This window comes from Nerophis ophidion, linkage group LG11 (assembly GCF_033978795.1).
Source record: "Nerophis ophidion isolate RoL-2023_Sa linkage group LG11, RoL_Noph_v1.0, whole genome shotgun sequence".
In the NCBI taxonomy this organism is placed as follows: Eukaryota; Metazoa; Chordata; class Actinopteri; order Syngnathiformes; family Syngnathidae; genus Nerophis; species Nerophis ophidion.
The window spans coordinates 40,691,892-40,708,268 of NC_084621.1; the positions used below are offsets into that span (position 1 = coordinate 40,691,892).

The 16,377-nt window shown below is 37.2% G+C and overlaps 1 protein-coding gene across 2 annotated transcripts; it reads left to right on the top strand.

The window, feature by feature from the left end:
- The first annotated feature begins 576 nt into the window (after window positions 1-576).
- LOC133562085 (macrophage mannose receptor 1-like) lies at window positions 577-16,139 on the top strand. Of its 2 annotated transcripts, none has more exons than XM_061915936.1 (5): window positions 577-736; window positions 886-1,190; window positions 2,561-2,899; window positions 5,926-6,060; window positions 13,810-16,139. In XM_061915936.1, exons 2-5 carry the CDS (start codon window positions 920-922, stop codon window positions 14,169-14,171), a joined length of 1,107 nt encoding a protein of 368 aa, XP_061771920.1. In that variant the 5' UTR covers window positions 577-736; window positions 886-919; the 3' UTR covers window positions 14,172-16,139. The 2 variants fall into 2 exon arrangements, with proteins under 2 accessions (XP_061771920.1, XP_061771919.1); XM_061915935.1 differs by having other exon boundaries at window positions 831-1,190; window positions 13,810-16,138.
- The last annotated feature ends 238 nt before the right edge of the window (window positions 16,140-16,377 follow it).

A 16,377-nucleotide genomic window follows, 5' to 3' on the forward strand; every position in this document is an offset into this window, starting at 1 on the left:
CTCGGAGAAGCGGAAGAAGATGGATGGATGGATGGTTATGTGTGATGTTAATATATGCTTGATGCAAATACATTTTGCCCTTGCAATTCATTTTATGTGAGTAGACTGTTAATTTTGTGCTGTGCAGCTGAGTCGTTTGTGTGTCACAAACAAAATATCCAATTTTGGTTCTATGGTTATCATCATACCCCACACTTTGATATCTCTGGTACCTTTTCTTGGTATACAATGACGTAAGCATTTTTTATTTCACTCCACTGTTTGCTGCAAAAAAAATTTTGTAAAATGCATTTACCATGTAGAAAATAATATATTTACAAAGCTGCTATCCCTTTAGGAGCTAACACACACAGTAGCAGGAGTTGACCTGCTATCCTATCCTATACTGTACATATACCCTTGTGACTGACAACTGACAAAGTGTGATATGAATTTGCCAGTAGATTGCTGCGTGCATTACAGTATGAAGCATATTTCTGCACTGTGACTGCAGAAAAAGAGAGAGACGAACAAGAAAAACAGCTTTGGTAGGAAATGCATATGAAGAGGAGTCTCTACAAGCCAGGTGACATTCTTATTGCAAAGCTATTGTTTGAAGCAGCTGCCACTTCATATTCTGAATATGAACGCATACCTTTTTTTTAAGAGTAAATATTTTTGTTACTATAATATATCTGCCTGAGCACATTCATCATGATGAAAATGACTGAAACCTTATTTCTATTATTAATATCAGGTTTGTACTGTGTCTCGTATTTTGCAACACTGTAGAAAAAAGGATGGATGGATGGGTTGTTTTGGACACTAAAGTAAGAGTTTTTACCCCACAGAATTGTATTCTTTTCAACTGGCATTCTCCCACTTCCACCACGTCTCCCTGTCCAGAAGCTACGAAGAAGCGAAGGAGTATTGCAGAGAGATGTACACCGACCTGGCTACCGTTAACAACCTGACAGATATGGCCGACTTGATGGCTTCTGTTCCAAATACCACAGTCCGAGCGTGGATAGGACTGGAGATGGGAGATGCACCAAAGTGGCACTGGGCTTGGCCTCATCAAAAACTCAATTTTTCTAATTGGATGGCAGGACAACCACAGGGCTTGGTCCAAAATTCATGTGCAGCCATGAATCTACTTGGTCAATGGTTTGAGAGTGATTGCAAACTCAAAAGGAGCTTTGTTTGTCAGGGTAAGTACAGCAGTAGTGGAACATTCAAAGTTGAACTCCCCTAAATTAATTTTAAATAAATAATGAAACCACCATCGTGCGTCATGGGACTTCAACCCACTGAGTCCATGTTTTGTGCAGTCAACTCCTATTGGAAGAAGAGTTTGAAGATAACCATAGAAACAAAATTTAGACATTGGAAAGGGTCAATCTGCTTAGTACAATAGGGGCAAAGCAAATACGACAAATAACTCATAACCAACATTTGTGAAAGCTTCTCAAAAGCACACAAATTCTACATTTCCCATTTAATTAATGTAAAGTAATTGCTCGTGGCTAGCAGGAGAAGTTTATTAACAAACTGCCCAATTTGATTGCCTGAAAACCTGTAATTTTTCTACTTCACAGCCAACATTGTCAACTCTCAACTTCTTAAACAGGACATACTGACAAAAGTTTAAAAAAATATGTGTTCTTATAGTGTCAGACATGTATTAGACCTATGTTAATTCCAGGAGTAAGAGAAAAGGAATACAGTATAAAATTGACGATAAGAAAAAAAAAAAAAAAAAAAATATATATATATATATATATATATATATATATATATATATATATATATATATATATATATATATACATATATATATATATATGTACATTTACACTGTAGTTGTGCCACTAGGTTTTCACTCTGTCCTGTTGCTGTGGGAAAAATGTGAAAATATTCCACGGGTGCATGCATTATCCACAACACATCAACTTGCATCATTCCGTTCATTCTCCGCACATCGGATGCTATTTCAAAATGTTTTGTATTATTTAATCTATTTTCAAAATATATATATATTTTTTTTAATTAGCGGCTATACTGTATTTCATCTATTTGCAAATTCTATGGTTAAAAAAAAATCACTCCTGTTACTTTTAGTCCTGTTACCCAAGTATATTTTTTAACTTAAGAAGCTTGTACAAAAATAAAACAAAGTTGCATCACCACACCATTACACATTTCAAATAATTAAAAATGTGTATTATAAGATTTAGAGTTGGAAAAACACAGGAAGGAGTTTATTTAAAGAGGGGCACAGCAAACAAATAGCCAGAATAAAACACTAGGTGTCAGGACGCATTACTGTCTGTCAGGCGTCTTCAAAAATGTGCTTTCTTTTAGTTGTATTATCCTTGTGTGGCAGTTAGTAACGTTAAATAGTGTTTTTCGGTTGGCAAAGACAAACTAAAACAAAAAAAATATAATCTGAAAAATAACTTCAACAAGCGAAGAATGGATTGTGTTTGACTTTTGAACATCCACTATTAATACAATCATCCTACCACAAGTCATTGTTTATAGAACGTCACAAATCATGCTCTCTGTGAAAACCTTGCAGGCAACATCAATGACACCAGCAACTACATTTTTGTTGGCAACACCAAATCATGGCGGGACGCCCAAAAGCATTGCAGGGATTTGTCCATGGATTTGGTTGGTGTGGGCTCAGCGGAAGAGAACGTGGATGTCCGAAATGTGTCCACATCTCAGAACGTGTGGATCGGCCTCTTCCGAGATGCCTGGAAGTGGTCTGATGGGAGCGAGTCGTCCTTCCGCCACTGGAAACCACAGCAACCAAACTCTGCTAATCAGGATTGTGTTGCCGCAGTGTTCAAAGACGAAAGCCGCTGGAATGATCTGGGATGCAGCAGCAAGCACACCTTTGTCTGTCATGGCCGTAAGTTGACTCATTTCTGGGTTGGATTTTAATGTCGGGCTTTTCCATCAGCTTACAGGTGTGATATACTACATATAAATATACAAATATCTGTTTGTTAGCTGTGGTCCGTATGGGCCGCAGCAGCACCCAGTTGTAATACACTTTTCCAACACTTGTGGCAGTACTGACACTCTTTAACAAACGGAAGAAGTCTGGAGCTAAAGTCATAGAGAAGATTCATAAGCACAAAAATTATGACTAAAGTGGTAGAGCTGCATTTTTGTTTACAATTCATTTTTATTGACAGTTTTGTTAAAAACATATACATTATTGATTTAGTTTATTTTAGCACAACATAATTGTATGTATATTTATTTTTCATCAGTTATGAGTCTCTTTGTATGCAGTATATTTGGTTAGTACTTATATTTCTCATCAGCCTGACCTAAGTCTAAGGTCATTGTGTTAAATACCAAACCCAAAACCGGTGAAGTTGGCACTTTGTGTAAATTGTAAATAAAAACATAATACAATGATTTGCAAATCTTTTTCCACCTATATTCAATTGAATAGACTGCAAATACAAATTACTTAACGTTTAAAATGGTAAACTTTGTTATTTTTTGCAAATATTAGCTCATTTTGAATTTGATGGGTACAACATGTTTACAAAAATCTGGCACAAGTGGCAAAAAAGGCTGAGAAAGTTGAGGAATGCTCATCAAACACTTATTTTGAACATCCCACAGGTGAACAGGCTAATTGGGAACAGGTGGGTGCCATGATTGGGTATGAAACCAGTTTCTATGTAATGCTCAGTCATTCACAATAGGGCAAGGGTCACCACTTTTTGAACAAATGCGTGAGCAAATTGTCGAACAGTTTAAGAACAACATGTCACAATGAGATATTGCAAGGAAATTAGGGATTTCACCGTCTGTAATATCATCTAAAGTTGAGGGAATCTGGATAAATCACTGCACTTAAGCGGTAAGGCCGAAGAATTCGATTCCTCAGATGTTACTGCATGAAAAAGCGACATCCGTGTGTAAAGGATATCACCACATGGGCTCAGGAACACTTCAGAAAACCACTTTCAGTAACTACTGTTTGTCGCTACATTTGTAAGTGCCAGTTAAAACTCTACTATGCAAAGCGAAAGCCATTTATCAACAACACCCAGAAACGCCGCCGGCTTTGCTGGGCCCGAGCTCATCTAAGAGGGACTGATGCAAGTGGAAAAGTGTTCTGTGGTCTGACGAGTCCACATTTCAAATTGTTTTTGGAAACTTTAGATGTCGTGTCCTCCGGACCAAAGTGGAAAAGAACCATCCGGGCTGTTATAGGTATGAAGTTCAAAAGCCAGCATCTGTGATGGTATGGGGGTGTATTTGTGTCCAAGGCATGGGTAACTTACACATTTGTGAAGACACCATTAATGCTGAAAGGTACATACAGGTTTTGGAGCAACATATGTTGCCTTCTAAGCAACGTTTTCATGGACGCCCCTGCTTATTTCATCAAGACAATGCCAAGCCACATTCTGGATGTGTTACAACAGCATGGCTTCGTAGTAAAAGAGTGTGAGTACTAAACTGGCCTGCCTGTAGTCCATTGAAAATGTGTGGTGCATTATGAAGTGTAAAATACGACAACAGAGACCCCGGACTGTTGAACAATTTAAACTGTACAGCAAGCAAGAATGGGAAAGAATTCAATCAGAAAAGCTTAAAAAATTGGTCTCCTCGGTCCCCAAAAGTTTACTGAGTGTTGTTAAAAGGAAAGGCCATGTAAAACAGTGGTAAAAAAAAAAAGTTTTGCAATATGTTGCTGCCATTAAATTCTAAGTTAATGATTATTTGCCCCAAAAAAATGTGTTTCTTAGTTCAAACATTAAATTTCTTGTCTTTGCAGTCTATTCAATTGAATATAGGTTGAAAATGATTTGCAAGTTATTCTATTCAGTTTTTATTTACGATTTACACAACGTGCCAACTTAACTGGATTTGGGGTTTGTAAATAATAATATTTGTGATTAACACATGGCTTCATATCATTTGTCAAGGTTGTAAACTGTAAGTAGGTTAGATATAATAATTGAAAAAGATTTAACTCAAGAGTAAGATTACTAAGTCAGTGTTAATATTTGAGTAGGCCCCAAGTCAAAAATGTTAAAAAGAATCCTGTTTTGGAGCAGCAGTTTTTAGGCACCAAAAGACTTTAGCGTCAGAAAAATAAATAAAAAACTTTTTTCCCAAACCTGCTAAGCAAATTTCAGTTATGTCAAAGGTAAAATAAATTTATCTTTAGTTTTAGTTTAGTAGGAGCAGAAACATTAATACACAGCGTTTTTACATTTTTAATATACAGCAAGTACAAGGTAGCTAACAATGCAGCTAATAGGAATAATATTTTGCACCCATAAAGCCCTCTAAAAACATCCAAAAACCGCCAACAATGCTCCATCTACATGTCCTAACCTGAATATTAAACAAATATCAATGATATTTTTATTATAAGCGCTAACGCTGAGGAACTACTTTTAGTGGGGCCGTGTTTACAGAAAAGTAAATACTATAGCTTATGCAGCTATGACACTTATTATTTTGGCTATGACGGTACTCCGAAAGGGTATGAACAATTGTGGACATTCAACATTATGACACATTGTAAAAAATGTTTACCAATTTTCATTTGATTAACTCTTTGTAATGTCTTTTGTATCATTACCAACTAAAATAGTCACTTTATGTAAAATGTTGGCAAGGTTGACCTGTAGATACAGTAGTTTAATGCTTGTTTAACCAAAATAGATTAGTATTACAACAGTAATAGGAAAATAGTATAAATTACTGTATTAAGGAAAATGATAAGAACCAAGTCCTTGACCTACTATAAGTCTAGCTTTCATATCCCAAATCAAGTAGACATTTTGTTTCATGGAAAAAAAACTGGTGATGTAAACACAATTCAAATACAAGAGGAACATCAGGTATTCCAAGCACCTAAATATAGCATTGCTGCATTTTTGTGATTTTATGCAGCCAGCAAAGTTGTACCAACCGGTGAGACGAGCACACAGGAGACACAAGGTGTCACATTTCCGTCCACCAGCTCATCTTCAGAGGAGATACCCATTAATTCTACAGCAGCTACTTCAACACAACAATTATGTTCAGGTATGTGTCACTGGCAGAGACAACAAAGAACACAGTGGAGGGCGATGTTCCGTACCTGGGCCTTCAGTGCACATTCAAAATAATTGACCTACCAGAACTTAGGTCACAATGAAACAAAAACTATTAAGTTTATACAAAAATGATATGTAACAAGATGTGGCATTTAAGAGAGGGGGGACATTTGCATAATGGGAAAGACTACCATTGTTACTTAAAGCAACAGTTAAAGTACCACTGATAGTCACACACACACACACACACACACACACACAAAGTGTGGTGAAATTACCCTCTGCATTTGCCCCATCCCCTTGTTCACCCCCTGGGAGGTGAGGGGAGCAGTGAGCAGCGGTGGCCACGCTCAGGAATCATTTTGGTGATTTAACGCCCAATTCCAATCTTTGATGCTGAGTGTCAAGCAGGGAGGCAATTGGTCCCATTTTTATAGTCTTTGGTATGACCTACCAATCTCAGGGCGGACACTCTAACCACAAGGCCACTGATCACGCTAAAGATACCTAAGTTAACCCTTTATTTTCTAATACTCCATCTAAAAACAACTCCAACTCTATACACAATATCATCTGCAGTCAGTCGAATACGATAACACAAATATGAAATGTTGAAATAAAAAGCCAAAACCTCCTTCTATCAGTGAGAGCTTTGAATGGTTGACCAAATACTTATTTTCCACCATAAATTACAAATACATTCTTTAAAATTCCTACAATGTGAATTCCTGGATTTTTTTTTTTCACATTCTGTCTCTCACAGTTGAAGTGTACCTATGATGAAAATTAAAGACCTCTGTCATCATTTTAAGTGGGAGAACTTGCACAAACGGTGGCTGACGAAATATTTTTTTTGGGCCCACTGTATGTAGTGACCAGTGTCCAATTTCCCCCATATTGGATGGGCTGTGAGGTACCACCAGTATTTTGGCCAGTCTGTTCCCATGGTGGGAATCCTTTTAAGTTTTTTATAGGACGTAGTGTTGTAGTGGTTGTATCGGGAGCTACCGTAAACATCAGTGATTCATTTTAGGCCCACGAGACTAACCATGGGACACAGGTTGTTATATTTGGACCTCGGTTTTAGGATCAGATCTATCAAACAGACAGCATAGTCCGTGGTTCTTGCCTTAGCTTTTCCTGTTTGTCGTTTAATGCGGCTGTACTTGTACTTGGGATGATGAGCACAGTGGTTTTTGAGATCAATGTGGAATAATGATCGTATATTCTTTCTTTTTTTCTTTCATTCTTTAGTCTATTTCAAACATGAACACACTTACAGTATAGTACATCACACAGTTTCGTATCATTTCATTTTACATCATGTCCGAAAAGGAGTAGGAAGAAGAAAAGCTTATTTAATCCTTACCCCTTTCCCACTTCAGAGTGTTTACAAATATATAGAATCATTTAATGACCTTTTTATAATAAAATAACATCCGTGAATTAGTATACACAACAGTTTTGTAATATCTAATCAATTAATTCAGTCATTATTAACATACTGAGATGCAGAAATATCTTATTTTCAATAAGGTTGAAAGTATTTCTCATGATTCTTCTTCTTTGTACTTTGTAAGCATTATTAATTTGAACAATCTCTTAAACTGGATCATATCAGTACAATGTTTAACTTCTTTACTTAATCCATTCCATAATTTAATTCCACATACTGATATGCTAAAGGTTTTAAGTGTTGTATGTGCATACAGATGTTTTAAATTAGATTTTCCTCTAAGGTTGTATTTCTCCTCTTCAGTTGAGAAGAAGTGTTGTACATTCTTTAGTAGCAGGTTATAATTTACTTTGTACATCATTTTAGCTGTTTGCAATTTTACCAAATCACCAAACTTTAATATTTTTGACTCAATAAATAAAAGGTTTGTATGTTCTCTATATCCAACATTATGTATCAGTCTAATTGTTTTTTTTTGTAACACAGTTAACGAATGTAGCGCACATTTGTAGTTATTTCCGCATATTTCTACACAATAACTCAGATATGGTAACACTAGCGAGCAGTAGAGAATATGAAGTGATTTTTGGCCCAGGAAGTATTTTGCTTTATTCATTATTGAAATGTTTATTGCCACATTATGTTGTATGTTTTGTATATGAGATTTCCAGTTCATTTTATCATCTATAAAAACTCCCAAAAATCTTGTTTCTTTTACCCTTTCAATATCTACTCCATCTATTTGTATTTGTGTATGATGCTCTTTTCTACTGTTACAAAATAGCATTATTGTAGTTTTACTGAGATTCAAAAATAGTCTGTTTTTTTCAAACCATTTTTTAAATGTGTTAATTTCTTCTGTTATTATTTGTATTATCTTCTGTGTGTTATCTCCTGAACAGAAAGCAGTTGTGTCGTCTGCAAATAAAACTGACTTTAAAGGCCTACTGAAACCCACTACTACCCACCACACAGTCTGATAGTTTATATATCAATGATGAAATATTAACATTGCAACACATGCCAATGCGGCCTTTTTAGTTTACTAAATTGCAATTTAAAATTTCCCAGGACTTTTTTCTTCAAAACGTCACGTAATGATGATGTGTACGCGTGACGTCACGGGCTGTTATGAATATGAGCGCTGCGCACACACACAGCTAAAAGTCGTCTGCTTTAACGGCATAATTACACAGTATTTTGGAGATCTGTGTTGCTGAATCTTTTGCAATTTGTTCAATTAATATTGGAGAAGTCAAAGTAGAAAGACGGAGTTGGGAAGCTTTAGCCTCCAGCCACACAAACACACGGTGATTCCTTGTTTAAAATTCACAGCGTGAAACTTTAGTATGTGACACTTTCTGAGGTCTGTGGTCTTTCTTGAATTCTGGTGGTAGTACTTGGTTTTAGCCATGCATTAAGAGGTCTGCTACCCTTTGTTGCTTCCTGGTGCTCCTTCTCCTTCCTTTTCTGTATCCTTTCTTTTTTTGGCATTGTGCTGCAGGCATAATCAAGATGAATCAAGTTTAAATACAGATGGTAATATTCCTAACAGATAACCTACATCTTATATCCCCATAATGCTGAAATTATTATTATTATCAATAATAATAATTATTATTATTATCAATATTATTACTATCATTATCATTATTATTACTCTTATTATTGTTATTATTATCATTATTATTATTTATTATTTTGTTAACCCACACAGTAATAGCAAAGTCACAATAAACTTTATATCTAAACCTCTACTGTGAGAGAAATGTGATCCGCCGTAAACACAGTGCATTTTATTTTGAAAATTAACCCAGTGTTTTATTTTGTATTTTGTACACTACTTCCTGTCCCACACGATCCGCTCTGCTCTGTGCCGAATTGATGTGCCGTGCTCACTTGATGCACCGTGCTCCGACGTCCGGCAAACACAGAAGCTGACACATTGAATAATAGAATAATACAGCGTTTTTTTTTAAATATGACCCATATTAGATGCTGAATAAGTGGACGGCGACTAGACCACAACTCACAGGTTCAAGTTGCTCCACTGTCACATCTACTCAGTCAGGGGCGCAGTTGGCTCTCTCTCCTCTCACTTACTCACTCACTCGCCCTCTCTCTCTCTCTCTCTCTCTCTCTGGCGGAAGCGGCAGGCTCAAACAACCCGGTATTACAAGAAAACGTGGCGTTTTTGTACCGCTGTTTTTTGTTTTGTTTTTGTTTTTACATCCCTGACAGGAATTTATTAATGTTGTTTCAAGAAAAATAAATAAAAAAATAAAAAACACACACAGGCAGAGAGCACTTTTTAAGACGAGGCAAAAAAGGGCAAGGGCTCAAGCACCCATAGGGCCCTATGTGTGCACGTGCCTGCCGTGAAGCCTAAACTTTGTTAAAAAAGGAACTTTTTGTTCCTTTTTGAACAAAAAGGAATTTGTTCAAATATAAATTTTATGAGCCTACATGGTGAACTTTTTTGCAGTATTGAGCATTGTGACACAACAACACCAATTTGTAAGTCACCCATTTTAGAGATACTCACATTTATAGCATACAGTATAGCGTGACGCTTGGAAAAGCCAAATGGTAACCATAGCCGTGTCACAATCAATCAAAGAAAGAAACAGTTTATCTAAAAATGAGGGTGGTGGTGGGTAGAAACAGAGCCACAGATTAACTGTGAGCCTCCAAACCCCTTTTCAGCATTTGATGTGAGTTAGTGTATACAGGCTGGAGAAAAGACCAGGTAGTTCACTTTGTCTCTGTAGTATATCTGACATCAGAGGCATTGAGGTGGAGGGGTGAGTGGGGATGTTGTACTGAACCTGAAGTGCAGGAAGGCCCTAAGGCTTTGTAAAGTTTGAAGATGTTTTATTCCGTCATTTAAAATGTACCGTATTTTCCGGACCATTGGGCACACCGAGTTATAAGGCAGACTGCCGATGAATGGTCTTATTTCGATCTTTTTTCATATATAAGGCGCATTGGATTATAGGGCGCATTAAAGGAGTCATTATTTTTTTTTTTTTCTAAATGGAAAAGACTACCTTGTGGTCTACATAACAGGTAATTGTGATTCTTTGGTCAAAATGTTGCATAGATTATGTTTTACAGATCATCTTCAAGCCGCTTTCTGACTGTCGCTTCCAGATGTGCCGTTTTTTCTGCAGTCTTATTTACGAGGCTCACCTTTCGGCAGCGTCTTCTCCCTGTCATCTTTGTTGTAGCAGTGTACCGTGCAAGGACAGGAGTAGATGAAGTGTCAAAAGATGGAGCTAACTGTTTTAATGACATTAAGACTCTACTTAAATCAATAAGAGAGCATCATCTCCTCATCCATGGCTCACTAGTGCAATAACAACCACCGGAAATGTGTCCCGTGAAAAACCGCTAATAACTAAAGCGACTTGGGTGAATAATGTAAACTCACTAGACCGGTATGTTTTAGCGCTTTCATGGCGAGTTTACTGACAGGTATAAGTAAGAACTTTACACTACTTTATTTTAGAAAAGCTAAAAGCAGAGGATGAATGTCCCATAACAAGAAGATAGAGAAAAAGAAGAACCTTATCAACTACATCGTCTTCACCGACTACAAAAACGGACTCTTGTAATTTTTCAGGAATTTTGCGGATCCCAAATACAGATCAGCAGGTACAAGAAAGAAAGAAAAGTTGCTTTTGCATAATATTGCAAAGCAAAAAGCCAGATAATATTTCTAACCTTATACACACACTATAATAATTCTCGTATGTTGAAGCACAGTACAATCCATCAAGCTGTGCAGCTCCATAGCTAACCAAAGACGTACTAAAACCTTTTGCTAGATTTTTGAGCGCCGTGTAATGTTCTATATTGTCAATGAAACATATAAAATGTTGGTGTTGTTTACTTGAGCCTTATTGCAGTCTACACCTATCTCTTATATGTGACTGCCATTATATTGCAGTCTACGCTTATCTCTTATGTTTGACTGCCATCTACTGGTCACATTCATAATTTCACCATGTACCAAATAAAATAGCTTCTAGGTCGTTAAGCAAAACCAGAATTGTTCTGTACATTAGGTTATAAGGCGCACTGTCGATTTTTGAGAAAAAAATTTTTTTTAAGTGCACCTTATAGTCCAGAAAATATTGTTAAGTCACCAAAAAAAGGGGCATACATGTAAATGTAAAATAAATATATCTGTGAAAGTTCAATGATAAAGTTGCTTGATTCAAATGGTGTCATTTTAGCTCAGGGGCCACATTTAGGAATATATATTCTCAAGTGGGAATAAATTAAAATCATGGTACGATAACATAACAATAAAGACAATTTAAGATTGTTTTCTTTGTTTAAAAATATACCAAGCACATTCTGAAAATGTTTTATTTTAAACTTACATGTTGCGGGTAATAGTATTCTATCTTCATTTATCGTTATTTATACTTTTTTAACAAATGATGTGATAATCTTCATCAGTCAAATAGGTGGAATTGAGTCTAGGAGAGTTTTAAAATGCTCCCATTGGTGTTATTTTTAATCTATCTGAAGATGAAATTGATAATATTATCAAAATCAAATTACAGGATGTTATTAATGTAATTTCCTCAATTTCCTCAACTGATAAACTAACATCATGTGGTTTATTATGTACAGATATAGCATCATCTACAACAAAACTTGTGAAATTGGACTCATTTCATTAAAAACACATTAAGTTAGAAAATGTCTCCCAAGTCATACAGTAAGTACAACACGAAATGTACAGATTATCACATGCATTGATTTAGGTAGAAATGTCACAGGTTACATTACCAACAACATATTTGACAATCGAGGCATGAACATAACAACCCACATTCTGTGCACTATCAGTAATAAGCAGCATAAGTTCGTAGTATGCAAACAAGGATGTGTTGCCTTTTTTTTAAGCGGCACATAGCTCCGCCCCCTCGGAAGTCATGAGCGCTCTCGCACCTCAGGGGATACAAAGAATAGTTATTGTGACATAGTAAATGGTAACTACGACCCATCAGGAGAAAGGGTAAAGTGTCTTGTTCAAGGACACAACGAACATGACTAGGATGGCGGAAGCCGGGGATCGAACCAGGAACCCTAAGGTTGCTGGCACAGCGACGTCATCCAGTCGACACATTTAGAATCATAGTTTCTTTCATTGAAAAATGTCAGCTCATTTTTACACGTAGAAAGCCTGTGTTTGCGGGCCTGATTCGGCAGGCAGGCCGTCCGTTTGATAGCCCTGGTCTAAGACTACCTACACCCTTATCAAAAATGCAAAATTACTTGTTCCACCTGGACAACAGCAGACCAGGCATCCTAATCACATAAGTCCTCAAAGCTCACCTTCAAACGTTCAAACAGAGCACCAGCATTCTGGAACAAGGTTGAAAGAAAGGGAACAATGTAATTAAGATAACTGTGACAGCATAAGAGAAAGTTATGGTATAGGTTCCAGCACCCCCGAAACCTTGAAAGGGACAAGTGGTAGAAATGGATGGATGGATGGATGTTTTAAATTTCTTTGCCCATAATTGTGCTGCATTCAAAGACCCTCAATTCAAGTTAGGAAAGGAGACATCACTGGGGGTAGACTTAACCTCCAAGAGATGCACTATTATAATAAAAATTGATGCATTGTTATGATTTGTATAATCCACTGATGATAATCATATACGTGTATCAGATCATCTGTATTTTACACTCTGAAGTAAAGGGAAACTGAACATTTTAACCTTCTCAGTGGCCTTGTGGTTAGAGTGGCCGCCCTGAGATCGGTAGGTAATGAGTTCAAACCCCGGCCGAGTCATACCAAAGACTATAAAAATGGGACCCATTACCTCCCTGCTTGGCACTCAGCATCTAGGGTTGGAATTGGGGGTTAAATCACCGAAAATGATTCCTGGACGTGGCCACTGCTGCTGCTCACTGCTCCCCCCACTTCCTATTGGGTGAACAAGGGGATGCGTCCAATGCAGAGAAGAATTTCACAACACTGAGTGTGTTTGACAATCATTGGTACTTTAACTTAACTTTAGTGCATGTAAACAAGTTTGTGTATGAGTTTAGTGTGGAGTCTTGTGTTTGTGGGCCTAGAATTCGGTGCTACGCCCTCGTTTGAATTGATGTTTCAAAAGTCTACTAGAAATGGTACAGAGTATGATGGCCTCATAAGAGATTTCTGACATCTTCAAATGTTATTTTCAATATTTTTGTGTACAAGAAAAAAAATAACTCAGTCATTTACAGTGTTTTTGCCTTGTACACCTACAGGTAACCTGATCTTAATTCGTAAAAATATGACCTGGATGGAAGCGCTGGGTTACTGCAGAGAACACCACATGGACCTGGTCTACATCAGCGACCAGGGCGCTCAGGATCGAGCGGCGGCGATGGCGAGGAACGCTACGTCGTCTCACGTCTGGCTCGGCTTACGCTACACTTGTAACTTCAACTTTTGGTTCTGGACCGGTTCAGCGGCGGACTGCTACCAGAACTGGGCCCCGGGACAAGGATTGGAGGGTGCAAATGGGTGCGGAGTTACTGGGGCCATGGAGGCCACGGGGGGGCAGCAGTGGGTGGGATTGGTTGAGACTCGGCAACTGAATTTCATCTGCCAGGACTGTGCTGGTTAAGGAATATTTTTGGGGTTATTCTAGCGTTCTATTCACAGGTCTTTGTGAAGGCAGAGCAGTGAGAAGACTCAAGGGCTGCCTCCTCTATTGTTGAGGGTGAATTTCATTAAATATGCCAACATTGTGGTGTGCAGGCCAACACATTCATGGGCAGAGAGAGTGACGTGAGAACATTGATCTGCTGCTTTCACTCAGGGGTTAATATTTGCATGTTGACCCCATTTGGATATAGGGCTCAAGATGGTCTTTTTAGGACCACCATGGCCCTGCTGCAGACTGCCTGCTGCCCCCACTGACCTGACCTTCACTTCTCCGCAGTGCTGAGGTCTACATGGATCACAGATAACCGTGGGAAGACTAATAACACAATATTTATACGATATTTGCAAACTGTATACTTATAGTGATGGTGTCAAGTCCTTCATCTCACACATGCTGACTAACAAGCTATCAAAACATTACATATTTTATCAAAAAGCAGATTGTGTATTAGTGTAAATCATGGGGGTTTCAATATAATAGAAAGCTTTAAGTGGTTGATAGCATTTTATAGGGAATGGAACCATATATGGTACCAATCAAAGTATAGGCTGATTTCTCAGGAAATGGAATAAGAAACAACAAGTTATTAGATTTTGTGGGTGTTCCGAATCACTGTCTGGAGTGGATTTGAATAAAATATTATTTACTATTGGGAAATTGGGCTTGATTCAAGGCTTGCCAGAAATTCTATTTCTAATTAGTCGTCACATTCTCTTTGGGGTTAGTTGTCACACAAGTTATATATTCATACTACGGTTGTTAAAGTTAACACACTATCGCATGCAAAAATGTTTATTTGGTTAGCAATGTGTATAAACAGATGTATTTCAAATAAATATTTTTAAAAAATAATCAAAAAAGGTACAAAAATATTTTTATATATAAGTATTTATGAATTACATACATTTTTGGGGTTTAACATTTCCGAACATTTCAATTAGCGTCTGATGTATTTATACTAAATACTACATATCTAATAATAATAATAACACATAAAACCATAAAATATATTTATTGCATACTGTGCATGCATCAGTATATAATAATAGATACTTCTTACTACAAATACACAAAATATATACCGTATAATTAGAATTAAAACTGTGCCGATTGTTCGGCCACTGATCAGTATCAGCCGATATACGCGAAAAAGTATGTGATTACCATTGCCGATTTATGTCTTTTAATACCGATCCCGTCTGGCTAATATTGTGTTTATTTTCAGTGCCCAGGCTGACAAGCTTGTAGCTAATTGTATGTCTCCATGCACAGTATGTAGTTGCTCCCCTAAGCTAATAATAATCACAAATAAATTGCATTTCAACTCACGGCAAATCACCAAAATGATTCCCGAGCGCGGCCACTGCTGCTGTTCACAGCTCCCGTCACCCTCCCAAGGGGTGAAAATGGGGATGAGTCAAATGCAAAAAGTAATTTCGCCACACCTAATGTGTGTGTGACAACCATAGGTACTTTAACTTTTTTTTTAATTACAGTTCTTAGTCTTTTAAGTATCATTATCACTGGAGGACAAAGCCAAACATGTTACACACGTCGAGCAAGCTCAGAGCAGGCATAGGAAAAGCTAAGCTAACCACTAAGATATCTTGAAACAAAAAAAAAAAGTGCTGAGTAAAGTTTAGGAAGTGTAGATGGAACCACATAACATCAGAAAGTAAGCAAATATGAACATGAAATTAACAAGTAGATCAATAGGAGTCTTGAGGGAGGATAATATAACTGCTACTATGTCAGCATTGTCACAGTCAGAACACGACATGTAAGGGCGGATAGATCATATAATCGTACCAGAGTCCATAGTTTTATTTTCTCAATAATTTTTGTCGTTTTTGTTAATGTTTACAAACTCAGGGACTCATTCCCTGGACACCGGAGGACTTTGAGGGCAAAAAGCATATAACTTTAATGAGTAGTAGTAGTTTTTACTTGAGTTGAGATATTGTGTACTGTTGACTTTGTTTTGCTCCAACAAGAGTATGTAATAAAGGAGAATGACAAACAGGTTTAAATAGTGTGTCTGCCAATAGGACTCATTATAAATATATCGGCCGATCTCACCCGTATCGGAATGGGCAGCATAAAACCCTGATCGGGTATGTAAAGCGTTTTGAGTCACTAGAGAAAAAGCGCGATATAAATATAA

Excerpts from the sequence above, each read along its gene's own strand:
- LOC133562085 (XM_061915935.1), top strand. The coding sequence starts at position 694 with ATGATGAAAATGACTGAAACCTTATTTCTATTATTAATATCAG. Across the intron at positions 737-830 it reads ATTTCTATTATTAATATCAG|AATTGTATTCTTTTCAACTG; the intron begins GTTTGTACTGTG and ends TTTACCCCACAG. Across the intron at positions 2,900-5,925 it reads CACCTTTGTCTGTCATGGCC|CCAGCAAAGTTGTACCAACC; the intron begins GTAAGTTGACTC and ends GATTTTATGCAG.